Genomic DNA, 26,361 nt, shown 5'->3' on the forward strand with positions numbered 1-26,361 from the left:
TTTTCTACAGTTACCGACTTCTTTTGTTTTATTCTGTCTCGTTTATATTACACGACAAAGTATCAAATGGGTCGCTCATCCGCCGAACCTATATATTAACTCTACAAAAAGCAGAGAAAATTTGTAAAATAATATAGATTTCTTTGTGAAAACTCTTTCTAATTTGTTGTCCATAGTATGAAGTTTGTCAAATGCTTATTTAAGCTCCAAAAAATCGAGAGGTATGGTTATCAACAGCTTTGATTTGTGAAACGCGTTTGGGTTGTGACAAGCGTTTGGCATGTTCGCGATTCGAGTATTTGTGCTGGGAAAGCATACTGGTGAAAGACAGTTGTGTCGAAAGGGTTGATGGCAACAGAGATACTTATCGTTTTGTAACAAAGTTACTGGGACACCCTGTATACATAGACGGTGTTCTGCGCGAGTGGTGTGGGTCGAAATTTTAAGGGAGGGGCTGCTCGGAAATGGCTGTTATACACGGGCACGGGGTAGGACGTCCAGAAGAGAGCGAGTGACACGGTTCATCCCTGTCTTTCACACTGACCAATTGACATTATTTTGCAACAATTGATACGGTTACCTAATCGATAGGCTATTATGTGGCGGTTAAGAAGCAATCCTCGGACTCTTCTTCACCCACCTCCGGATCTGCGCCATACGATTCGCTTCGGTAAAAGGTAAATTACGCTTTTTTCTCTCTCTAGCAGCGCGTTCAAACGTCTTGTCAGAACCGAAAAATCTATCGGCGTTCCGCGAACGTTTTTCGCGAATTTCTACGCGAAATTTCCGTAAAAACTCGACGTTGTCTTCTCGAGAAAAGCTGAAACAGTTCGAAAGGAAAGATCGCGCGACGTTACCAAGAGGAAGTACGAGATAAAAAGGGTCGTCTCCCTTCAGGTTTTAGACGATAAGATGTTTCATAATGGTGCCCCCCGTCCCCAAGAAACCACTTCGAAAATATCGAATATTTTCACCCCTTGCACTATCACTTCCTCTGCATTTCCAACAATTCGAACTTCTTTCTCACTTACAATTCCCTAGCAGAAAAAGAAAATTTACATTGTCTGTCTGTCATTCTTATATTTTCACTAATGGTTAAATCTCAAGAACAGAGGAGTAGAATTTTATTGCAATATTTAGTAGATTTTGCTTTGAAATCTTCAAGACTCAATATTATGGGGCAAGGGGTTAACGAGCTGACAAACCAATTCACTGACTTGTGTATGAAAAAGATCCAATTATGCACACATGAGTCTAATACACATACTCTACACATATACTGTAAACTATTCCATGTAATATATATATGTATGTATGAGAAGTTGTCTTACTGTATGTTTACACCTTTATAAATACACAGTATGTTTGTTACATGTACAACTTATTCCTAACTATGTTGCTTTTGGTTATTGCAGATTAGAACCCCATACAGACAATGAAAATCAGAAAAGTTAAGTGAATCAAAAAGGAGGGGAAAGCTCGGAAGACTTGAAGATGTTCGGCTCTTCCTGGAAGAGAGCGTTCCTCCTTTTACTGGGTGTTTCGTATTGCTCTATAGTCCTGTGTAGCACGAACGTCACCAGGGCTGCAAGAGCTTACAGAGGAAGGCTTCAATCGCCTCACTTGTCATGGCGTGTGGTGCTGTGCGCGACACAGGCTCAGAGCTCTTACAAACCAGATATCCAAAAGGCATGGGAGAAAGCGAAGCTACAATCGTCTCACGTGGACATGAATCTGTCTTATTTAGAAGATTCGCCAAAGGCAGACTCGCCGACGTATCCTCTATCGTTTCTGAACAAATTCTGCACCGACATCAGAGGCGGGAAGACTGTGCTAAGCGTTATCATCGGGGGAGGATCGTCGGCCAGGTTTCTTGTAACAGCAGCTGCCGCTTTGAACCTTCCAACGTTATGGATGCCATTCACTCACGAGGATTACCTACAACAGGTGGATTGACTCTTGACTTACGAAACTAATATAACGTTCACGCAGCTAATCCACGATCGTTTACAGGGAAATCTGGCGCCGTACGAGAGCCGCATAGGCTCGAGCACGAAGGAAGTAGGAGCAGCAGCTGCCGCGTTGATGCACAGGGCGAATTGGCACGCGTTCACCCTCCTTATCGATACCACCTTGCTCCCAGTCAGTCACCTTTTACAATCTGATCAGCCGACGTTAACACCTAGAACCATTATACATCTTCCTACGAACGACAAGACGTTGAGGATGAGATTGAGAAGAGTAGCAGAGGAAGGGGGCACCGGAGGAGTAATAGTGATGGGTTGCGACTTGAAGAACGCTCGAAAAATCCTCACAGCCGCTGGTAAATTCGAAATGCTCGCCGGGAGATTTTTATGGCTATGGCTGGACCTGAAAGTCGAATTGAGACCGAACGAACCCAATATCATCAGCTCGCATATTTTACACAGCTCGAGGTCAGCGATCACAACGAACGAGAACCCTGTGCCGCTAGAGAACACGAACAGGAACACGAATCTTGTCGCTGAAAACCAACTGCTAGGTAACCAGATGAACGCTCTGCCAAGTTTTGCCAACGACATACAGAAACTGCAGGAATACAGGTGGCAAAGCGATCAGAGTTCCGCGTACAAACAAGAAGACAAGGGTTTTGGTTTCGATGATATCGATGAGACCTTCGTAACGACGGACAAAGAATTGAACTCGAAAGATTTTATGCCTGTCGGTATGCTCGCGCTGAGACCGTCGAACTTGAAGTTGATGGGCGGCGATACCATATTATCTAGAATGATGAGAGAGACTTCTCAGGCCTTGGACGAGACGTTCTACGAAATGAAATCGAAATTAGGTACTATGAGAGAGTCGCAGCTAAACGAGAACTTTATTCCAGAATGTTTCCCGGGGAACAGAGCAAAATTTTTAAACAGCGAAATAAGAAGGAACGTCTCGAAGACGTTGACGCGGAAACTGAGGATGTCGGTGCACCAAATTTCGAAAGATAAAGCTAAATTTCATTTACTGAATCTGCAGGCCATAAGGTTTCCTGGGAATAAGACACAACTAAGGTATGCCAGCTCTTTTCATCCGCTAACAATTTTTATTTCCTGAAATAACAAGCGTTTTGGGAAAGATTTCGTTTGCCATTTCTTCAGAAGCGAAGATGAGCTAATCTCCTAAAATTTAAATTCTGTAAAATGTCAATCAAAAACCAATTATACAAAGGAGAACAAAATTTTAATTGATCAGAAATGACCAAACGACCGCGCGAGGGTTGAAAGCTGACTCGCGTAACGCTTGAACATCATTTTCCAGATGGACCAAAGTAGGAACTGTTAAAGGTGGAAAAGAGGTTTACCTCGACAGCATCATTTGGCCGGGGGGTGGAATCGTGCCAGCCTATCTGGAGCAAGGTGGCGAGAAGATAGGCATGCCTATGTACCGCATAGTAACAGCATTAGCGTCGCCGTTCACTATGGTGACGAGCTTGCAAGAGGGCATCTGCCTGAGAGGAATCTTCTGCCGCCACGGCAACACAGTGATGTGTTGCTACGGTTTAACTATGGACTTGATGTCGCTGGTGTCCCGCGAACTAGGATTCCGGTACGATTTGTACGTGGTGAAGGACGGTCTGTTTGGGAAGAGGAATGGCAGAAGCGGTACCTGGAATGGCATAATGGGAGAGCTGGTCACCGGTAGGGCACAGCTGGCATTCGCTCCTTTGAGCGTGTCTGCTCACAGAGCCAAGGTGGTCGACTTCACCACACCTTACTACTTCAGCGGAGTGAGCTTCCTCACAGCGCCGAAGTTGCAGCCCGCGATATCGTTGTTCGCGTTCCTCTTTCCGTTCAGCACCGAGCTGTGGATCGCAGTCTTCACGTCCTTGAACTTTACTGCCATAGCAGTAGCCCTGTACGAATGGTTCAGCCCGTTCGGCTTGAACCCATGGGGTAGACAACGAAGCAAGAACTTCTCCATCGCCTCCGCTTGGTGGGTAATGTGGGGTCTTTTGTGCGGGCACCTGCTCGCCTTCAAAGCTCCCAAGTCTTGGCCTAACAAGTTTCTCATCAACATCTGGGGCGGATTCTCAGTCATATTCGTGGCCACGTACACGGCGAACATTGCTGCTCTGATCGCGGACTTGTTCTTCCACTCCGCAGTCAGCAGCAACTATCACGACAAAAGCGTGAGTAGCGAACGAACCGAACTGCAAAATCCGTGGTCTACCCTTTAAGTTGTATTATATAGAGATCGCATTGCAGCTGCTGCTGCAAAAGGTCGGCGCACCCAGAGCGTCCGCCGCCGAGTACTATGTTCAGAAAGCGAACCCGGAATTATGGTCGCACATGGCCCGGTATTCTTTATCGAACGTCGCCGAGGGCGTCGAGAGATTAAGGAATGGCAGTTTGGACATCCTCATAGCCGACACGCCCATTTTGGACTTTTATCGGGCAACGGACGACGGCTGCCGTTTGCAGAAGATAGGCGACACCATAAACGAGGATACGTACGCGGTTGCCCTGACCAAGGGGCATCCTCTCAAAGAGAGTATATCGAAAGTAATAGCGAACTACACGAGCACCGGTTTGCTGGATATCTTGCAAGATAAATGGTAAATGCTTGCAAGAATTCCATCGAGAACAATTAGGTCAGTGAAAAAATTCGTTAAGGAAAATACAACAAGGAATCGGGCACGAACTTTTGCACTGACCTCATACACAATGAGTCAAAAATCCTGTTTGCACACCCACCGAACAAATCGGGTGTACAACTTTGTTTTTCGCCCGCTGTGTACTTTGGTTTCGCTTGATTCTTGAATTGAAAAATACTGTGTACTTTGTAGGTACGGTGGTCTACCTTGTATGAGAGGAAGAAAAAGCATAGACCCGGGTCTGGAGCATAAGCTAGGAGGTCAAGCCAGGCCCCTAGGCGTGGCATCCGTGGCTGGTGTATTTTGTCTGCTTGGAATGGGTATGGTTCTGGGAACCGTTATACTAGCCGGAGAACATTTGTTCTACAAATACACGTTGCCAAGGTTAAGACACAAGCCAGAGCACTCTATATGGCGCAGTCGGAACGTGATGTTCTTCTCGCAGAAGCTCTACAGATTCATCAACTGCGTGGAACTGGTGTCCCCTCACCATGCAGCGAGAGAGCTGGTGCACACTGTCAGACAGGGACAAATCGCCTCGCTGTTCCAGAAGAGCGTCAAGCGAGTAAGTGCATTTTCGTTTCATACCTCGCGATCCCTTCTACCGTCATATATCTACAAGGAAACCATGTTCTAGAAGGAACACGAACAGCGTCAGAGACGCAAGAGCAAAGCTCAGTTCTTCGAGATGATCCAGGAGATCCGAAGGTAATATATGAAAATCTACACTGGCGTGCAAAATCAAAGGATCGCTAAATTCTCGTTCAAAAATCACCCACTGTCAAAGTGTTGCAACTTCATATACTCCGCAGTTCCGACCAATTTTTGCAATTGCAATTTTTCCAAAATTTCTTTCTCATGCCACGTAGTAAACTAATTGTTCTAATTTCTCCAAAAAATTCAAGTCGTACGGCCCAATCTTAAAAAAGTTATCGTCCACTTAAAAGTGCCCGAATATTACCGTGAGTGACTGTACATCGAATTCTTCCAAAATTGGATCTTACTCACTATCTTCCACGTCATCCGACAGAGTGCAACAGGAAGAGAAGGTAGAAACAGCCCCGGAGGAACAACAGCAGAAGTCAGTATCGACGCTCAAGAAAGAGGACAAAGGTACGATAAAAGGTCGGGAAAGGAGTCGAAGCAAGAGTCCTCTGATGCCTCACAGCCCGAAGAGATCCGAGAAGAGCAGGAGCTCGACGAATCTATCCAGCTCCAGGCTGGGTCTGTCCCCGGTCAGTTTGGAGGCGCCGATGAAGCCCAGAGAGTTCACTCTGAGCAACACGAATCTACGCGCGAGGAGTCCCTTGGAAACTGTCGGTCGTCGACTGAGTCACGGTGACGGTGGTTCACCGCCCCCGCGTTTAGGCTCTCACTTTGGTGGCAGCGCGACTTTACGGCCGATGCCGCCGGCTAGAAGCGACTCGGTTGGCACGAGTCCGTCTGTGCCCAAGGTCGAGCAACCTGGGGGAGGTGGTGCTCCGGCGACGACGCCGAGATACTCTCGCAGTCCGGCGAAGCGTGGACAATCGTTCCCAGTGTTCGCGACGTTGAGGCTGCCACCGAGTCACCACCCTTCGTCCAAGAGTCCTCCACTTCCGTTGACGTCCGCAGTTGGCCGGAAGTTATCTCGGGATTGGGGCTCCGGCACCATAGACCTGACCAGGTCCTCGGAGACGGTGGCTGGTGGTGGAGGGGGTGGAGGCGGTGGTGGCGGAGGTGGCGGGTCCACTTACACCTTGAATCAGGAGATGACGTTGTCGCTGGAGCGTCCATCGCACGAGAAGAAGATGACGTTGCACGATGTCGTCGCCAGCTTGCCGGTGAAGAAGATGCCTGGCGAAGAAGTGACCACGCTGCCGAGCAAGAAGACGATCGACGAGATCGGTCTGCCGATCAAGAAGCCGATACGCCGAGCCAGAAGCCACGAGAACCGGGACACCAGCGGTAAACTGATGGCGGACCTACCGTCCCCGCGCCTTACCGCCCAACCGGTCGTCGGTGGCCGATCGGTAAGCGAACGAACGAAAAAACAGTTAGAGTCCGAGCTGAAGGCGATCCTGACCGCCAGGCAACATCATCGCGACTTGCATCCTCCTTGATAGACGGTGGCCGCCGGTTTGTCAGAGTTCTTGCAAGCACCGGGCGCTTCGGGGATGATCGTTGCCTCTGAGGGGCTTTGATTGATTTAAGCAATATCAGAGATTTATAGGTCAATTTGTAGAGGAAATCCGACAATTTAATGCAAAAGGCAAAAACAACAAAAAAAAAAGCGTTTAAAACCAAAAACAAAAAAAAAGAAAACCATACGTACACAACACACATACACACGCGCGCGCGCGCGCGCGAGGCACTCTCCAGCAGCACTTCGGGGGTTTGGGAGGGAGGGGGGTTGTGTAACAACGACAGGATAAAGAGATTCAACGGAGAAATCTCTTTGCCTATTCAGCGTTGTTGCGTACATTGATAAACTATAAATTAGAATACATGGGGCGGGGGGGGGGGGGAGTGGTGAAAAACAGTAAACAAAGGAGAGAGAGAAATTAACAGCGCGTGCTATAAACTTTTAGTAGAGATGTCTTAACGAGTAGCGGAAAATACTTGCGACCGAGTACTAAAATATTTTCTTGTTGGCATTTGAAACTCTACGGATTACACCCGTGTCGTCGGCCTGGGCGAGTCTTTCCTCGTTGCAACACGATATGTATAAAAACGTAGACGACATTCTGCACTGCCGTGTGTTTCTCGACTTTCTTTCTATATATCTACGTTGCGTAACGCAGGCTCAATTCCATTTTTCGAAAATCATGATCCCAGGCGTTTCGTTTACACACACGTTCCTCGACCATCATCCATCGCGATCATTCCAATGAGAGGATGGGATGTAACCGTGTGTCCGCGCGTGTGTATGCGTGTGTGTATGTGTGCGCGCGCGCGCGCGTGTGTATTATACATAACGCCACCGAAATCATGATACAATCGAAAAGGAGAACACGATTCAGCTTTTAGAACTTGTTCCGAGCTTGAGTACTCGGATACCCACTCAATTTAGATTCGACACACATCCAAGTACTTGAGTACTCGTTCAGCGTAGATATCCCAGTACTTGTTTCGGTTGTACCGCGGTTTTTGCAAACGCATTTGTACATAGTCATGGAGGTCTAGCCCCTAGACGGGCTGCTTTTATCCACGCATTGATAAGGGACACCAAAAACAAAATTGTTAAAGCTAAGAATACCGGTTTGAGGTACGAGGATATTTTGCTGAATCGGATAATACTGCATCCCATACTGCCACTTTATCGTTAAATACGGTATCTCGAAGAGAGAGACAGAGAGAGAGAGAGAGAGAGAGAGAGAGAGAGAGAGAGAGAGAGAGAGAGAGAGAGAGAGACTCGCTCAACGGACTCTCGGCATAAAATGACCATTGATTAACGAAACAGACGCTCAGAATGTTGTCTAGAAATCCCTACTCAGACACGCTTCGTGAGAGGTTAGCATTAGCGTTCTAGGCGAACGAAGAGAAATTTCAACGTGTATCATTTTTGTACCGATCGTGGGCAATCCCCAGTTGGCAAACACCGAATATGCCATCGTCACGATGGCTCATTTTATCCATGACATTTTAAATTCGTAAAAAAATAATCGCGTGTTTACTGTATCCGTAGATGAGGCACGGTATTACCCTTGATCGGTTCTTTAGACTGATAAGAGACGAGATTTGTCCCAGGAATTGCGTGACACGTCGTTTTGGGAATTGAACAAACTAAAGGAAGAAAGAGAAACAGAGAGAACGTACAAAACAAAAAAAAACTATTGTTTGTCACCGTGCAATGAGAGATTTCTACGTGAGGGATTTCATTTGTTTGCAATGGTGCACGAATAATTGCGCGAACGACTGGGATTTGATCGCGACAATTATCCTCTGTACAGAGTATCGATACCTCCGAGTAACTTTGGGAATAGACTGGAAAGATTGAGGACTAATGGTGTGCGTGGAAAGTTTATTTTGTATAGATAAAAGGCGCATGCTCTCCGAAAGTCCCGTCACGAATAAAGAGCGCTGGGGGCAGAAAGCGACAGTTATCCGTACACTACTGTGCCCGTCAACTTATACGGACCGAGTACATTGCAAGCATACTCGTTGAAACCTTATCGATTTTGTGCAGCATTCGAGACTCATAAAATGAGACATAACTATTGAACTTGATCTAATTCTCTCTTTCTCTCTCTGTCTCTCTCTCGATTGCTCCTGCTATTCGATTGCTAGACTTTGTAGAGTGGATGTACGGGACTAAACAAAAAACAAAAAAAGTTATAATTTTAAATAATTGATGAGCGAGGCCTTAGGAGTAGTCGATCCGCCCAATTCTTTACTTGAATAGCATTATATCTCGTATTCCGAAGAAACAACTCTCTCTAATATTACTATCGGAGGTGTAGAGCTAGACGTCGTTTAGTTTCATAGATTTCACGGTAGACCGTTGTATTTGGACTTATCTCGATGAGCCTGTTAACCGGGGGGCGACATTTGTCGATCGTGAACCGTGCGAACACACAACATATAGTTTATACTAATATATAGATTACTGTCCCCACGTAAGCAGAATGTAAGGATTCTTAGCGGTATAAATAAGGAGACGAATCGTTCGTTGAAGACACGCTAGACGGGTTAACTCGTACTCCCCGGCTAACAGGTTGCTGAGTCTTTAAACTGTCGAAATGTAAGTTCTCCCAGTGAATGTAAGCCGTGTGAATCTTGTTCGACACAGTATAACTTTCATAGTGATCAAGTGTCTCCGATGAGTTCGATTTTGCTGTATGATTACACACATACGTGCATGCGCGTGCGCGCGCGTGTCGCGTACCTACACGTACAGTCGGCCACGAAAGTTTCCATAGACGTGGAAAATTCCGAATATCCGATACATATACAGTGAAACGAAAACTCAACACAATTTAGCAGCATCTGACACGTAAAGCGGAACTTGAATGGCAACTGGTAGCACAACAACAGTGAATTCTCAGAATCGATTGAATTTTAATTGATAAGTTCATCAGTGTTGATAAAGTATGCAAACTTTTACGACAGACTGTATATGTAGAAGCGCGTGCGCGTGTCACGCATGCACGCGCACACACACACACACGCAGAGGTGACTACTACCGATGAAAGTGTTCTGAATAATTGCATTACTCGTTCATTTCGATTTAATCGTCATTTGTACAGGGTCGTGAACACACCTTACCGTATACACCGTGTCCGAAGAGTAAACGCTTCGAACAAGACACCCTGTATACATATAAATTCGCGCCAGTCGCTTTTATCTGACACGTTGATAAACGCGTGGTGTACTCGCCAATTAATAACACACAATGACACCGATATTTCTTTATTCTTTATCTTGTTTGGTCGAGGTACATTGTTTGATTTCGATTCAACGTTGTATTGCAATTCATTCAGGAGATAATCAAAATACAAATATAGGGGGCCAGTTTCGAGTCACCCAAGCCTAAATAAATCAAAAATAGACTTATTATATTAACTGTAGCTATAATTTTTTGATAAGTGGGTTCTGCCAGTAATTTGGTTCAGTAGTGTGGTCATGTGTACGTGTATACGTAGACGTACAGGCAAAGACGTGTACCGTATACATATATGTATATGTTGTGTTTGCGATTCGTTCAGGCATGTATAAAAGAAATCTATCTTCTGAAAGTCCTTGTACATACGTGTCTTCTACTAGATACCTGAAGAGACATTATTGCACTGAATTAAAGGTCGAGCCCCCTACTTCATTGTGCGCCAACAAGAACCTGTACAGTCGAAAGAATGTATGGAAAGAATAGAGCAAATATTTTTGTTGGACCGTGTGTATACTATTTTTGCTAATTTTGAGAGGAAAAGTAACACAGAGATCGTTGGAAAATATAAGTCGGCCTATGTAAAATAAGGAGATTGTTTTCTAGACGATTCGTTTCGGTTGAATTACAACAACTGTATGCCATTGAATTTACCATTGCTCTTTTCTTTCCGGTTAAATTGATATTACAAAGTGCTGTCAGTAATTTCTAAGGGATACATTCGATTTCGATGCGACCAGAAATTGAAACAATGGGGAAAAGATTGTCACAAGAGAAGGCTAGCCGTGCGTTGCTCGATAAATCTAAAGTACATCTTTACCATTCGGTTTTTAGAAATGTAAATAGTACTTAAAACATTCTTATTAGCATCGTATTAGCCATAATATATTAATTCCATCTCTAATGGCAATAAGATTATTATACACTACAAAGCACTGCCATAATTTCAACTAATGTCATATTAATTTCGGAGTCCTGCCAAATAACGTTACAATCATACCAAATCAAAGAACGTCTCGTGAAATATACTTTTTTTGATGTATTCAAAAAATGCATCGATAACGATCGAACGTTGCATACGCATCTCGTATATATATATATTACCACTCGATTTTCAGCGGGAAAGAGAAACGTCTTATCGCTTCGTCGAAGAATCAAATTCCTGTATTTGCAAAATGTATATTTTCGGTGACCGTTACAACGGAATTTTGCGCATACGAGGAACGTATTCGTAATCTTCTCGATTGCACAGAATTTAATGATCGAAGCCAGTTGTTGATTAAAAGATATATATCTATATCAAATTCTATCGTCATTGAATTTTCATACTATATTTCGATTTCTTTCTCGGGTTTCGATACATATACATTTGATTCGATTGATCGCACCCCCATTCAGTAGTTTGACCACACTAGACTGCGGACGTACGTGATGCATGCATACAAGATGTCATCGATTTTTTCTATTTCTCTGAATATATCGAAACGATTTCCGGAGAGGAAACAATGAGCATGCTGCGATACCAGAAATCGATCCGCAGTCTGTCGATTACATTAAAGTTGCAAAATCTGTGTCCGATCTATTTCGACTTCGCGGTGAACGAACAAACGAGGAAAACAAAGGAGAGAGAGAGAGAGAGAGAGAAAAAGAAAAAAAAAGAGCACGGTGCATGCAACTTTAGTGAAATAGTAAACTATCTGTAGAGCATAAAGTAGGGAGAAACCTTGTGTAGCCACAAACAATCACGAGTATTCTGTTAACGCGGTGACTTGTTGGCGTACGGTATTAGGTTAGGTTCCTCGTAACCTACCTCGTCTCTCTTGTTACGCCTACTATTACACTGTTATTGTTGAAAACTCCATATTAATAAGAAATAAATATATTGTCTCAAAATACGCGGCGTTCTTCATTCATCGAATACCACGCATACGAACGTCGACAGAGAACGCGATCACCGATCAATAGCGATCGATATATTATGTGTACCGTCGTCTACATACATACATACCATAAGCTTTATCGAATATGTTAAAATATTTTAAACTCGATAGAATATATAGAGTTAATTTTCTGCATGCGCGTATACTACAATTTACTACCAAGGTTGACGCGTTTATAAATAAACCGATTACAATTACTTCTAAATCGTGTGCACCACGAGGTTTCGTCTAGCTTATCACAGGGGTCAAGAGAAAAACCGAAATCCATGATATATGTATAATCTTAAAATTAAATTGGCAAACTAACAATGAATATTCAATGTTCTGCATATTTTATTGCTCGAAAAACAATAACTTGAGAGTTACAATGTATATAGTACAATATTTACAGAGGCGGTCGGTTAGCAGGGGGGCTACCCAGTTGGTCGGGTACTTGACGGGTACCCGGGATACTCGGGTGTCTAATTAATTATCGGGTCTAGCATAAGTCGAACCGGTGGTTCAAAGGTGCGGAGAAAATGAGTGGTCCGAAAAGTACAGAGTCAACGCGACGACATGCGTGCGACGCGATAGCTATGTAGGTACGTGGTTCATCGGGCAGAGTAAGCGCGCGAACCAAAGAATTTGCAAGTCATTCGCGTCATCTACGATCACGAGTGCTGTTTCACGGTCGAACTTTCGTTTGTGTCTGTTCCGACGGCGCGGTTCCTGCTGCTGGTGGTTGGTGCTGCTGCTGCTGCTGCTGCTGCTGCTGCTCGGCTCGCAAAAATTTTCAATTTACCGAAGTGTGTGATCGATGGTGCGATGATTGACGCGACACAATTGACAACCGAGTACCGGTCACAATCGTGTTAATTATCACGTGTTCGCTCGGCGTCCGACAATTTTTCACCGCGTATTACTACCGAGAAAAGTATTACTTCCCCCTGATACTCGATTCTACAGAGAATCTGTGTCGACTATGGCTACATAGTAGCAGACGGTTATCGACTCGTTTCGATGGGCTAACCCTATAGACGCTGTTACGCGCATGACAATTTCTCAAAAAGAAAGGATACATACACGAGCGTCCACAGGAGTGTGCAGTGGCCGAAAAAAACACTGTTTTTCAATGTTTCTCTGCCGAGGCTCGAAGAAAAGAAACACTGCACCGTGCGTGGTTTGTTGTAACGTCCCGTAAACGTAAACGTTCTGTTGTAGATTGAACGCGTGCGCGCACACTGTCTCCAGCAACCATAATCGCGCTCGCGCTCGCGCTCCTCGAGAGAGCCTGAGGGAGACAGAGAGAGAGAGAGAGAGAGAGAGAGAGAGAGTGCGTTCGCCTAATTCTTGCCTAATTCATAGAGTGCATCATCGATGAATTAATCGTCGAATTATGACCGTTCCGCTCCATCCATTCCCCTCCTCTTGATCTCGACGGACGTCAAGAAAATTGACACGGCCAAGCACACGAGTTCCTTTAAATATATATATTCTGCATTTTTCTCGACCGTCGCGTGTCGGAGTCGGAGTCGGAGGGCCTGTCTTGGCTTCTTAGTCATTCGTGTAAGTGTTTGCGTTACAACGCGTGTATTCACGCCGATTTGTTCCCGAGATAAATGCAAGGGGAATAGCGCGTTGATTGTCGCGTCATACGAACGCATCGCGTTTGGTAACCGTTCGAGTGTCACAGGCCTTTACGAAAATCAAGACCGAACAATGTTAGAGAGTGCGATAAAGTTTCCGTTCGGTGTCAGCTGCCGAAACTTCTGACAGCACGGATTTCAGTTTTGGAACGATTTTCAGCGTGAACGGTAACAGTGAAAACACGCGTTGACAAAATCCGAGCGTCGAAAGGCTCGACCGATTAGCTGGCACTTTTAGGCAGCGAACTCTCGATCGCGCCGTTCCGACACTCGAACAGTTAATCCGAGTTGTATCGATGATCGGTCCAGCGAAATTCCCCGTTTGATTTTCCAATATTTTTCAGTTTATTTTAATGGATGAAGTCAAGAGAGATTGTCCCAACAGAAAGGAAGCTCGTAGCAGCTTCCAATATCAGAACCTTGGATCTAGCTTGCCGTTCATGGCATCCGATGACAAAGATCTGGAGGGTATGGATAGACATGAAGATCTCGGTGACATGACATTTCATATGACCAGCTACATCAAGGATGCCATGAAGATGATGTTCATTATGCGTACTCATCACATGCTCACCGACGTTGTGCTGGAAGTAGGCTCTGAACTGTTCCATGCGCATAAAGTTATTCTAGCAGCTGCCAGTCCGTATTTTAAGGTAATTTATAGAACGTTCGCCGTGGTTGTTATAGAACAACGAACAAAACAAAGTCATAAAATCATTTGTAATGTTATAGGCAATGTTTACAGGAGGCTTGAAAGAATCTGAAATGAACAGGGTGAAACTTCAGGGTGTCTGTCCAACTGCTATGGCGCGTCTAATGTACTTTATGTACACCGGTCAAATCAGGGTTACAGAGATCACGGTGTGTTCGCTTTTGTCCGCAGCCACTATGTTCCAGGTAGATGAACGTACGATTAACCCTTCGACCGCGAAAGATTAATAATCTACCCCGCTCGATCGTAGTGTTTTGTGTCTTGGTGCTTTGCAGTCGAACGGTTAATGTATTGGTACGCGCTGCGATCTTGCTCTGTACAAGTATTTATTGTCGTTTTCACCGCAGGTTAGTAATGTCATAGAGGCCTGTTGCACATTTCTGGAAAAACAGTTAGATCCGACGAACGCGATTGGAATCGCGAATTTCGCCGAACAACATAACTGTCAAGGTTTACACCAGAAAGCGAATCAATTTATTGTTCAACATTTTAGTCAAATATGTCAGGAAGAGGAGTTTCTGCAATTATCGGCGATACAATTGATAGCCCTAGTGAGAAGAGACGAGCTGAACGTGCAGGAAGAGAGAGAAGTGTACAATGCCGTGTTGAAATGGGTAAAGTACAACGAAGAGGCCCGAGGAGCGAAAATGGAGCACATACTGCACGCGGTCAGGTGCCAGTACCTCACCCCGAATTTTCTTAGGGAGCAGATGAAGAACTGTGACGTATTAAAAAAAGTACCTGCATGCAAAGAGTACCTTGCACAAATATTTAAAGACTTGACCCTGCACAAGAAGCCGGTCGTCAAAGAGAGAACACCGAACACTCGAAGAGTCATATACATCGCCGGTGGATTTCTGAAACATTCGCTGGACGTTTTGGAAGGGTATAACGCGGACGAGAAGACCTGGACACAACACGCGAAACTGGTCGTTCCTAGATCCGGTTTAGGCGGAGCATTCTTGAAGGGCATGTTTTACGCTGTCGGCGGGAGGAACAACTCGCCGGAGACTAGGTAAGCACATCGTAAGGGAAGAGCGGCGGAACAGACTAGAGTCGAAGTTAAAGACCTTTCATTTTGTACACAGATACGATAGTGATTGGGTTGATAGGTACAATCCAGTTACAGATCAATGGAGAGCGTGTAGTCCAATGTCTGTACCGCGAAACCGCGTAGGAGTAGCGGTAATGGACGGATTGTTGTACGCTGTGGGAGGTAGCGCCGGTGCGGAGTATCACAGTAGCGTTGAATGCTACGATCCCGATATGGATGCGTGGAGCAACGTGAAATCTATGCACATCAAAAGATTGGGAGTTGGAGTTGCGGTGGTCAATAGGTAAATTATATTTGATCACTGTGTTTGTCCCTCTTCAAGTTACATACCCGCAACAATGCTTATGCGAATTTTTACACCAACAGATTACTCTATGCGATCGGTGGCTTCGACGGGACGAATCGATTGAACTCTGTAGAATGTTACCACCCTGAGAATGACGAATGGACAATGGTTTCGCCGATGAAGAGCAGTCGGTCAGGGGCTGGAGTAGCCAATCTCAGTCAATATATATACGTTGTAGGTGGATACGATGGAACTAGACAATTAAATTCTGTCGAAAGATACGACACAGAGAAAGACTTGTGGGAATTTGTTAGTAGCGTTACTATTGCCCGTAGTGCACTCAGCGTCACGGTTCTAGATGGAAAGTTGTATGCAATGGGTAAGAACAACTGTACAAGCAACCTGTTAAGCTGCACTCGATGATATTCGAGTACTTGATTCCCTGATCTTTTAGGAGGATACGATGGAGAGAACTTTTTAAGAATTGTAGAAATTTATAATCCTGCGGAAGATGTGTGGGAGCAAGGAGAGCCTATGACTTCCGGAAGATCGGGTCATGCTAGCGCGGTGTCCTATCATCAATGTCCTATACACTGTGATCACTTGGATCACAATATGGCATTAGAAAAACCACCGTCGTGATACATGTAATTATTGTAGAAAAGAAATTGTTAGCCAAGGAACATTCGTGCGAGGACACAAAGAAGGAATAAAAAGAGGAGAAGAAGATCGGATCGAAATGTTTAAACTACTTCTTTGTTACCATAGACTGACTGTTTCTACAAAATCAAACGAGTCTAGTTTCTGAGATCGGAAACCGATATGATCTCGCAGAATTTTTCTTAAATCTAATTGTTCATTGTTCAAACCTACGATTTCATGTTTCAAAGGACCAATGATTAACTTCCAGTAAAAATAGGATTTAGTACAATGTTTTTTCATAGAAAAGAATGTAAAGACCTAAACGATGTAAATATATTTGTATAGCGTTGTTATTTTTGAGAAATTTTTATAGAATTTTCTTATTTGAATGTCACTGTATATTTGTAACATACTGCGAAAATAATGTTTGAAATATATACATGCCGAAGAACCTTTTAAACTACGTAAATTACGAGCTGTTTCTCATGTTTCCCCCTTTCGAAAAAATGCAAACAGATTACCGACCATGCACACGGTCGCCGAAACAATGAAAATAGTACGTGGGTGTTCAAAACAGGTTCTGTTGTCAAGATGGAACACATCAATCGATATTTTCGAAAGTGGAAGAGTCTGGACGATTCTACGGCGAAAATGTTCTTTTAAATCGCGATTAAAAGTAAATTTTTCATTCTCTGAATGGATTGAACGTCGCTGTTCGTCGATCGTGCATAATATTTATGCACACAACCATACGCAACAGCCTTCCACCTGTTAACATTGTTCCCCGCGACGGTGAGAGGTTAGAAATGTACGTTTGAGTGTTCGGCGGAACAACTGTGGGGAACGTCAAAATGCCAAGTTCTGCCACAGTGTTGTCCACCGATTGTTTATCAGCGAGAATTCGGTGGAGGATGTGAAATTTTCACAGTATAACGATGAAATCTGTGTACAAATTATTTTTCTTGTGCCTTATCTTCGTTGCGCTTATAATACTGCTTAACTTGACCAACTTTTCGAACAAAGTATACGATGCGCCGACCAAAGAGGCTGCCGTTGTTTCGACCACTGCCAAAAAGGGTGCATCGTCCCCTACGACAGGGGAAATGACAATATGCGTTGTAGTCTGTGGAGACAGACTGGACGAAGCATTGACAATGCTGAAATCGGCCCTGGTTTTTACCAGCAGACATCTACGGTTCATCGTTCTAGCCGAAAACAATCTAATCCCTGCGTTCAATGAGAAACTGGCCGAATGGAAGCTATTGTCCAACAAAAGCTTCAACTTTACAGTGAAGCCTATCACCTTCCCCAAGGGAAGCGATGCGGCTATGTGGAAAAAGCTGTTCAAGCCTTGCGCCGCTCAAAGATTGTTTCTACCAGTAAGTGCATTAACACCTTAACCGTTTAGGTGTCAAAAACTATCCCACTACTTTCTGAATCGTTTCCGCACAAAATCTGAACAGTGGCAATCGTGCCGCGTGACACTAAAACGGATAAACCCTCAATCGTTCAAATTCCTCCAAATAATCCAAGATTTTTTTCTCTCACAGTTAGTTTTAAACGATACAGATGCCGTTCTGTACGTAGACACGGACACTCTGTTCTTGGCTCCACCAGAGAAGATCTGGGACGAATTTAAGAAGATGAATTCAAGTCAACTGGCAGCTCTGAGCCCTGAGCACGAAGATCCTAACACAGGATGGTACAACAGATTCGCGAAACACCCGTATTACGGAAAGTTGGGTGTGAATTCTGGAGTGATGTTAATGAACTTGACGAGAATGAGAGAGTTCAGATGGATAGACTACGTGATACCTATCCACAAGGAATACAAGCTGAAGATAACATGGGGGGATCAAGATATAATCAACATTATATTCCACTATCATCCCGAGAAACTTTACGTGTACTCTTGCAGATACAATTACAGACCGGACCATTGTATGTACATGCCTGTTTGTACCAAGGCGGAGAAAGAAGGTGCTTTGGTATTGCATGGATCTCGAGGAACGTTTCATTCGCAGAAACAGCCGCCGTTTAAAGCTATTTATAGGGCTATGCAAGAATATCAGTTGAACACAGACCCATACGATTATTTATTGGTGCCAATGAGAAACTACTTAGCTTTGGAGCACAGATCGAACTGTGGCAAAGTGTGGAAAGTATTCATTATACAGCCAGAACTACATTTAGGTCAACAGTAATACTTAATGTCTTTTTTTATGAAAGCAATAACGCGTAGAACATAGTCGTTCCCGATTAGTGATTCTTCTATCATCAGGTTTTCAATTCTATGGTAATTACTGAACATAGTAACAGGCAAATATTAATGAAAACGTCGTAGCGTAAACAGTTCTACACGTTAATGTGAATCCTTTCAACAGACTGATCGTATTTGATACTGCATTCTCATTTTATTTGTTAACAAGTGCGCTGTGATTGTTACTGTTTAACACGATGTAACTTGAACCACGTGTCATTACAGTTTTATCTAAGATATTTCGACAATACTCGTCCGATAGATATAGAACAATGAATTTCAAAGTCTTTTTCTACTTAATGATAAGTATCGTTCTACACGCGATTTCGATTACTTTTTGAATATATATATATATACATATATTTACTACTGTTGCGCGACGTATAACGCGTAGAATCTCAACAAAATTTTGAACAAATTTTGTGCGTGCACTTAGACCTTTAGACTATACGTAAGTGCGTGTACCTTATATAATAATAATTGTTAATTTTAAAGCGTACGATTTTCTACAGGGGAGGGGTTTTGAATTTTTATATATTTTCACAATACATTATTATTGTACAACGATTTGTAACGAACTGTTCATAAAGCGAAAATTGTTGGTGACATAATAAATAAACGAATTACCTATACGAAGTGTCAGTAAATTAATCAACATAATTATTAAATCAATGTTCGTACAGGTGATAAAGTAGGAAATTAATATCTTCAATATCGATACAGCAGAACTCTATGTTGCCACATGTTTTTCGAAGCACGTGGATACAGGGGAACCTAACCCATACAGGTGTATACACAAGCGGCTACAATACAATATGAAAACAATAATGTATGAGCGACAAATATATTAATTGTCTTCGAAAACAAATGGATGAGATAATTCAATAAAATATTGTAGTCAATCATGGGAAGAAAACGATTCAACTGGAAAGCGAGACATACCGCGGAAGTTGAAATTGACAACTCCGACACGAAGAAGGTATACTTTTACAGTATAATTTTTTTTTTAATAATTTGTACAGAAAACAAAGATCAATTGTATTGCATTTTATATAGATTACTTTGGATATTAAACATCGTGAGGACGATTATGACAAGTGTAACGCGTTAGTTCTTCCGAGCGACAAGAGGAAAACAAAGAATAAAGTTAAGAAAGTCACTGTCACTCGACTATTATCCAAGAAACGTAGAAAACAATTGGAAAAGGTTGTCGAGAAGAAAAAGAAAAAGTTGCAAGTAAGTTGTTCCATGTATAGTACACAATTTTGTTTCTGTTGTTGTTTCATGTATATTTTCTTTGCGTACAGAGAGCTACGCTTTTAGAGGAATTAGCAAAAGTCCAAGCAACACCGCAAGAGCTAGAGCAATACGTTTCGTTAACATCCGTTCAAACCAAAGGCTTGAAACGTCATTTTAGGGAAGCAGAGCTACCTGCCAGGGAATACACTGACAAAGTAAATAATGATAGCATAAATGAAGACAAAGAAAAGCCTATAAATGCTATTAAAGGTGGAAAGAAAAGGAGACTGGCTATTCTAGCGGATGAGAAAAAAGAGGAAGCTGTGTCCGATCCAAATGTTGTTGGATTCGATGTAAGTTGATGACTAGACAATATTTTTATATATATGTTAATGATTATACATTATAGGAATCCAGCGACAGTGAATCCAGTAATGCGGATGAAGAGTCTGAACAAGAAGAAAATACTTTGGAGACTCAAGATCAAACAGAAGTTGCAGAAGATGATGCAAAAGAAAATACTGTGGAAGAAGAAAAGCCTGGAAATAATGCACCAGAGCCTAACCAAAAGGAAACAGAAACGCCCGATGTTTCTCCGAGCAAAGATCTTCAAAAGCCACAAAAACCAGTTGAAAAAAAACCTGCAGTCTTTGTAATGCTACAGAGAAAGCCAGAGATTCAAGCAGCTCGACTAAAATTACCGGTGGTAGCAGAGGAGCAAGTTATCGTAGAAGCGATTAACGAGAACTCTGTTGTAATAATCACTGGCGAAACAGGGAGTGGTAAAACCACTCAAGTACCACAGTTTCTGTACGAAGCTGGTTATGCTAAAGACAAGATGATCGGTGTCACCGAACCCAGAAGGGTGGCTGCTATGTCTATGAGCAAACGTGTGGCGGAGGAAATGAATCTCACGGAGAAAGAGGTTTCGTATCTGATTCGTTTCGAGGGGAACGTTACGCCGGAGACAAAGATCAAATTTATGACTGACGGTGTTTTATTGAAAGAAATACAAACTGTATGTTATTCGCGAGTTATTTACCACAATAGAGATGTTAAAAGATGTCTAATAGCAGTGATATTTGCAGGATTTTCTATTAACAAAATACTCGGTGATTATACTGGACGAGGCGCACGAACGGAGCGTGTACACTGATATTTTAATAGGTTTATTGTCCCGAATAGTCCCTCTACGCAATAAGAGGAACAATCCTCTGAAGCTTATAGTGATGTCAGCCACTTTGAGGGTTGAAGAATTTGTAGAGAATAAAAGATTGTTTAAAGTAAAACCACCGGCTATAACGGTGGAGTCTAGGCAGTTTCCAGTTACAATACATTTTAATAGAAGGACCAGCGCCAATTATGTCAGCGATGCTCTGCGAAAGGCGATAAAGATACATACTCGATTGCCTGATGGTGGGATCTTAATCTTTCTAACAGGTACGTGTGCCTTGTAATGATTATGATTATCGCATTGATGCTCCAACAAATGTATTTATACTGACTAATTCAGGTCAACGAGAAGTTAATCTTATCGTTCGCAAATTGCGTAAAGCTTTCTGTACGAAGAGCAAGAAGAAAGCTGATAAGAAGCTGAAAGAAAAGATTGCGAAAAAGACAGAGGACTCGAAAGAGGAAGAAGAAGATGCTCAGAACAAGGGTGATCGCGAAGATGACTCTGAAGAGGAGTTTGCTTCGAAGGAGGCCTTGCGTCAGAACAAATTGAGACGGAAGAAGCAAATTCAGTTGCCAAATATTAATCTGGACGAGTATGCAGACATACTATTCTATACTAAATTAATACATAGTTACATTATATATTTCCAATTTACAGTTACGCTGTAATTCCTACCGATGACACGCACGAAGATTTAATCGAAGATGACGAGGAGATACATTTAGACGAGGATGAGGATGAGGACGACGATGTTATTGATCTAAATGCTTGTTCGAATGCACAGCCACTGTGGGTGTTACCTCTCTATTCTTTGTTACCGAGTTACAAGCAAGCCAGGGTAATTAAAAAATTTTGCGCACACGATTTCCAAATAATCGGATTAAATTAAAGCGTGTTCTTTGCTCCTAGGTGTTCGAACCACCTCCCGAGGGCTACCGTTTGTGCGTGGTAGCCACAAACGTGGCAGAGACTTCATTAACTATCCCGAATATCAAATATGTGATAGACTGTGGACGCTGTAAGACAAGAATGTACGATAAAGTTACAGGTGTAAGCACTTACAGAATTTGCTACACTAGCAAGGCATCTGCGAATCAGCGAGCAGGAAGAGCGGGTAGAACAGGTCCTGGTCATTGCTACAGGTATGCAACCCGTTGCTCTAATTAATTTCATTCATACTAACATAAGAACATTTTCTCGCAGATTATATTCTTCAGCAGTGTTCAACGATCAGTTCGAGCAGTTCGGTCAATCTGAAATTCAACGGAAGCCAGTGGACGATTTGTTGCTGCAAATGAAAGTGATGAGCATCGACAAAGTTGTAAATTTTCCATTCCCAACGCCGCCGGACATCGTGCAGCTGCAAACAGCTGAAACGAGATTATTAATTCTTGGAGCTCTGTTCCAACCTTTGCCAGGCAAAGAGAGTTCCTATAGCGCGAAAGTTACACCCCTCGGCCACAGCATCGCCGCTTTTCCGGTTGCTCCTCGTTATGGAAAGATGTTGGCCCTGTCCCATCAACACGATCTCTTGCAGTACACTGTCTGCATGGTTGCTACGTTCTCCGTTCAAGAAGTACTGGTGGAAGCTCTTGGCTCTGACGGTGGCGCGAAAACCAAGTGGCTACAGATGAGACGCCATTGGGCTGGAACAGGGAACAGCCTACTCCTTGGTAGATCGATTGAAATACTATATCTAATATGATCTAATATTTGATTTCGGCTTAAAAGAAATTAATAGCAAACATATTTATAGTAGATTCTGTTCAAAGTCCTTATCGCGAGTCTGAGTCGATATATTTCAATTGCAGGCGACGCAATGGTCCTGATAAGAGCAGTGGGAGCAGCTGAATACGCTGGAACCAAAGGCAAGCTTCTCCCATTTTGTGAAGAGCATGGTTTGAGACACAAAGCAGTGGTGGAGATCAGAAAGCTCCGGCAGCAGCTCACAAACGAGATCAACTTGAACATACGGGATTTGAACCTAACGATCGATCCGCAGATGAAACCGCCAAGCGATGTCGAAGCCAAGTTGCTCAGGCAAATCATTCTGGCTGGGATGGCTGACCAGGTCGCTAAAAAAGTGATGCCCGACGAGGTCAGCGAAGATCAGGACAAGAAACAATGGAAGTATGCGTACAAAACCTTGGACATGGAGGACCCAGTGTTCATGCTTTCGTCCTGCGTTCTCCGCAAGACTTGTCCCGAGTGGGTGGTTTACCAGGAGATATATGAGACTAATAAAATCTACATGCGCGGCGTCACTGCCATAGAGCCAGAATGGCTGCCTAAATTCGCTCCCTCGCTCTGTCAACTTGGAGAACCTCTATCCGATCCACCGCCATGGTACGATGTGGAAACTGGAAAAGTGATGTGCAGCATCACGGGTACGGTGGGAAGGGCCGGGTGGAAATTACCAGTGATGGACGTGGAACATCCTCTGACCATAGAAGGAGTGAAACGATTCGCTTCCTTCTTTTTAGAAGGAAAAGTCTGTCCAAAGTTGAAGCGATTCGTTCCTTCGCTGCTCTCGTCACCGCAGAGTATTAACAAGGCGTGGGCGAAATTGGTGCCGCGGACGCAGGAAATGTCTCAGCTTCTGCTGTCTCACGCGATCATGTCCAGGGACAAATTAATCGAGACGTGGGAGAACGATAGGACTTGTAAGTTTATGCCAGACATAACCAAACGAGAGTTCTACAATTAAAATAAAATCTAATCAATTTCAGTTCTATTGTCGACCTATCAGAAATGGCTACCGGAATCAGCGCACGGGGAAGTTGCTGTCATCTGGCCACCTGTATAATTATTTTTATACGCAAATCACCATTGTATACGTGTTGTATGTACAGGGTGAGTTAATAAGACTTTCGATGTTTAGCCATTCTTTTTTATAATATATATCCAAAGAAATAAATTTGTTGTTAAATTTCCCATGGTTGCAATTCTACAATTTCAATTCTTGTCATTGTGAGGGGTCGCGTAAATCTAGTGTTAAATAGATGGACAACAACAAGTTATTAGACGAACGTTCTTATCAATTGATCCTGTATGTACACCCGAATTTTGTAATATATGAAAATTTAATATGGCATACGATGTACAGTAAAGCTTTACAAAAGCGTACAATTCAACAATCGTTTATTCTCAATGAAAATCGCAACGAGTTCTTGGATGACTGTGTACGTAATTAAAAGCTATACGTTACTCTGGGTCAATGGATGCACGCGAATTGTACCGAACGTGTGTGGTACTTTCGCAGCATTCGGTACTCGATCGGCACTTGTCCGACTATGCCTATCGTTTTCAATAAACCATCGGTCGTTCTTTATAATTAGACTAACATCCCGTTCTTTACTGATAGAACACAGCGGTGCATGAATTGCGAACGATGGTAAAGAAGATACAATGAAATATTTACAGTCATTTGTGTTCTTGTATAAATTAAAATTTGCGCAAGACAGTGGTACGCTATATCTGTCTGTTCTACACCGTAGAATTTAATCTTCTATGGAGTCGGTAACACACGTTAACAAGTATCTAGGGACTCGTGTCCCGATCACTCTGCCTTCACCGACTTCCTGTCCTTCTTCTTTAATGGATTCTTTTTGCAATTTTCATAAAGATTGTTCAGATCGAATGCTGCCTTTATATTATCCTGTAAAGTGTTTCGTTGTTTAACGTATAGCAAAATGCAGCTGTTCCTACTTGATTACTTGAAGAAGTGTTGTAACACACGCACCAACGAGAACAGGAATTTAACCAGTTTTCCCTTATGGTCCGCGTACGGGCGTCTTTCCACCTCTTTGCCCTCTTTGAACAGAATCAAGGTGGGAAGTTGTTTGCTGGTGCTAGCGTCGCTAACATGATATTTTACACCTGCGTCTGGGTACCTCCCGATGTCCATTTTTCCAAATTTCAAATTATCCAAAGCGTATCTGAAAGTAGTGCAATGTTATTGTCTCGATACCGCGAGAATGTTAGCACATCGACTAAAGTAAACGAACTCTGCAGAAAGTTCAGAGAATATTGGAGCAAAGTTGACGCAAGCTGGGTTCCAGGCAGTGTAGAACGCTACCAGCCAAATAACTTTTGTGTCGCGCTGCAGTTCTTCTTGCAATCCGTTCGCACTACGCAAGTATATCACATTTTCAGGGCCTTGATAAGTTGGTTCGGGGAACAATAAACCACACACTGCAATTACAAATTAATGTTGCGTATAATGGATACGTTATGGGAATACCGAGTAGATACGTACAAGTGAATATGATAGCGAATAGTATTCCCATGCGAATGTCAGCATAAAACCAAAGGATCAAATTGGCAACTTTGGTGTACACAAAGCTGGACGTGAGGTAGTTTATCATGGTCACGCTTCCAGTTTTTCGTGACCTTATCATTATGACTATCATAAGAAAAAATAGGATTTCTGTTTCCCTCTAAAATAAGTACAAACCAGTGAATCAGTGAAATGTCAAGTGAAATTTTACGAAGGAACGGTGTTTGACTTACCCCATCGAGTTCGCATTCTGCTTGCGCGAACATATAATGACAAATGAACGGAATGCGTTTCGAGACGATGTATGAAAGACTGAATAAAATGTTTATTAAATAATAGGGCTTCAGCAGAAGCTGCAAATCTTTCTTAAAAGGCATCGTGTATGTAGTGCGACCAGCGCGTTTAGGTTACGGTCTGCGACGAACGGACGAGTGCTAATTGAACGATTCAGTCTCAACGAGTATCTAATTGTCAATGAAATTTATTTCGTGCAAACAGTCTGGTTTACAGGTCTCTATTGTTTATTTATTTTATGCTTGGAGGCAGGTGGTGATTCCTCCGCATCGATTTAAAATTGCTCGTGTCATCGAACTCGTCTACGTTTATTCGATAAGTTCGAAATTGTTATCTGCGATTGCGGTCTGCGATTCATCTAAATACTGTTGCGTGTGATATTTTATACGAAACGAATACAATGAGATCTGTAACAGAATCGACCTGTGAGCCTACTGACATCATCGCATTGTAATATTAAATTCGTTCAATGATTTTATTGCATTGTTGCAATGCCTGAGGCGTGTCAGACAAGGAGAGAATGATCGAACGACAACGATACATGTACATATATGTAGTTCTTGCATACAAATGCTGGAGAATCAACGATATTGTAGTTAATATGAAATAAACAAAATATTTCGAACAATGTGTATTGTTTTCTTGACTGCTTAGTGTTTATATCATGCAAAAACTCTGACCAGATTCGCGTAATAATTATATATTTAATGAAGTGATGAATCTGGCGCCAAAAATGTAAATGACGTCATCTATCGGCGAAGTCTAGAATCGAAAAGCAATGGCTTAAAATTAATGTTTTTGGTCTTAAAATGTGATCCTGTGCATTGTTCCTCCATCCCAGATTCTCATAATTGCAGCTGGAT

The 26,361-nt window shown here is 43.0% G+C and overlaps 5 protein-coding genes across 13 annotated transcripts; 4 read left to right on the plus strand and 1 right to left on the minus strand.

Annotated features, from left to right (window-relative positions):
• The first annotated feature begins 262 nt into the window (after positions 1 to 262).
• Positions 263 to 6,729, plus strand: LOC143358917 (uncharacterized). 3 transcript variants are annotated; one of them, XM_076796444.1, is made up of 8 exons: positions 263 to 677; positions 1,416 to 1,947; positions 2,014 to 3,044; positions 3,292 to 4,162; positions 4,239 to 4,588; positions 4,820 to 5,192; positions 5,265 to 5,335; positions 5,658 to 6,729. In XM_076796444.1, the coding sequence occupies exons 2-8, from the start codon at positions 1,495 to 1,497 to the stop codon at positions 6,727 to 6,729; spliced, it is 4,221 nt and encodes a 1,406-aa protein (XP_076652559.1). In that variant the 5' UTR covers positions 263 to 677; positions 1,416 to 1,494. The 3 variants fall into 3 exon arrangements, with proteins under 3 accessions (XP_076652559.1, XP_076652560.1, XP_076652561.1); XM_076796445.1 differs by having other exon boundaries at positions 5,268 to 5,335; XM_076796446.1 differs by having other exon boundaries at positions 4,254 to 4,588.
• A 6,486-nt stretch (positions 6,730 to 13,215) lies between these two features.
• Positions 13,216 to 16,712, plus strand: Keap1 (kelch like ECH associated protein 1). Of its 6 annotated transcripts, none has more exons than XM_076796456.1 (7): positions 13,216 to 13,475; positions 13,900 to 14,208; positions 14,288 to 14,416; positions 14,615 to 15,282; positions 15,356 to 15,604; positions 15,688 to 15,986; positions 16,062 to 16,712. In XM_076796456.1, exons 2-7 carry the CDS (start codon positions 13,909 to 13,911, stop codon positions 16,247 to 16,249), a joined length of 1,833 nt encoding a protein of 610 aa, XP_076652571.1. In that variant the 5' UTR covers positions 13,216 to 13,475; positions 13,900 to 13,908; the 3' UTR covers positions 16,250 to 16,712. The 6 variants fall into 6 exon arrangements, with proteins under 6 accessions (XP_076652571.1, XP_076652572.1, XP_076652568.1 ...); XM_076796457.1 differs by having other exon boundaries at positions 13,220 to 13,475; positions 13,941 to 14,208; positions 14,288 to 14,452; XM_076796453.1 differs by having other exon boundaries at positions 13,349 to 13,475; positions 14,288 to 14,452.
• Positions 16,713 to 16,815: 103 nt separating this feature from the next.
• Shams (glucoside xylosyltransferase 1 shams) lies at positions 16,816 to 19,145 on the plus strand. Its single transcript, XM_076797270.1, has 2 exons — positions 16,816 to 17,628; positions 17,800 to 19,145. The coding sequence occupies exons 1-2, from the start codon at positions 17,185 to 17,187 to the stop codon at positions 18,451 to 18,453; spliced, it is 1,098 nt and encodes a 365-aa protein (XP_076653385.1). The 5' UTR covers positions 16,816 to 17,184; the 3' UTR covers positions 18,454 to 19,145.
• Positions 19,023 to 24,584, plus strand: Kz (putative ATP-dependent RNA helicase kurz). The gene is made up of 12 exons (XM_076797269.1): positions 19,023 to 19,147; positions 19,236 to 19,488; positions 19,566 to 19,745; positions 19,817 to 20,101; positions 20,158 to 20,766; positions 20,837 to 21,188; positions 21,262 to 21,517; positions 21,583 to 21,763; positions 21,835 to 22,067; positions 22,129 to 22,598; positions 22,737 to 23,588; positions 23,655 to 24,584. Exons 2-12 carry the CDS (start codon positions 19,414 to 19,416, stop codon positions 23,729 to 23,731), a joined length of 3,570 nt encoding a protein of 1,189 aa, XP_076653384.1. The 5' UTR covers positions 19,023 to 19,147; positions 19,236 to 19,413; the 3' UTR covers positions 23,732 to 24,584.
• LOC143359365 (thioredoxin-related transmembrane protein 2 homolog) lies at positions 24,050 to 26,127 on the minus strand. Of its 2 annotated transcripts, XM_076797272.1 has the most exons (6): positions 26,067 to 26,127; positions 25,438 to 25,905; positions 25,184 to 25,364; positions 24,933 to 25,119; positions 24,668 to 24,863; positions 24,050 to 24,583 (listed from the first exon to the last, which is right to left on the minus strand). In XM_076797272.1, exons 2-6 carry the CDS (start codon positions 25,579 to 25,581, stop codon positions 24,485 to 24,487), a joined length of 807 nt encoding a protein of 268 aa, XP_076653387.1. In that variant the 5' UTR covers positions 25,582 to 25,905; positions 26,067 to 26,127; the 3' UTR covers positions 24,050 to 24,484. The 2 variants fall into 2 exon arrangements, with proteins under 2 accessions (XP_076653387.1, XP_076653386.1); XM_076797271.1 differs by lacking the exon at positions 26,067 to 26,127 and having other exon boundaries at positions 25,438 to 26,005.
• Positions 26,128 to 26,361: the final 234 nt, after the last annotated feature.

Source organism: Halictus rubicundus, chromosome 11 (genome assembly GCF_050948215.1).
Source record: "Halictus rubicundus isolate RS-2024b chromosome 11, iyHalRubi1_principal, whole genome shotgun sequence".
Lineage (NCBI taxonomy): Eukaryota > Metazoa > Arthropoda > Insecta > Hymenoptera > Halictidae > Halictus > Halictus rubicundus.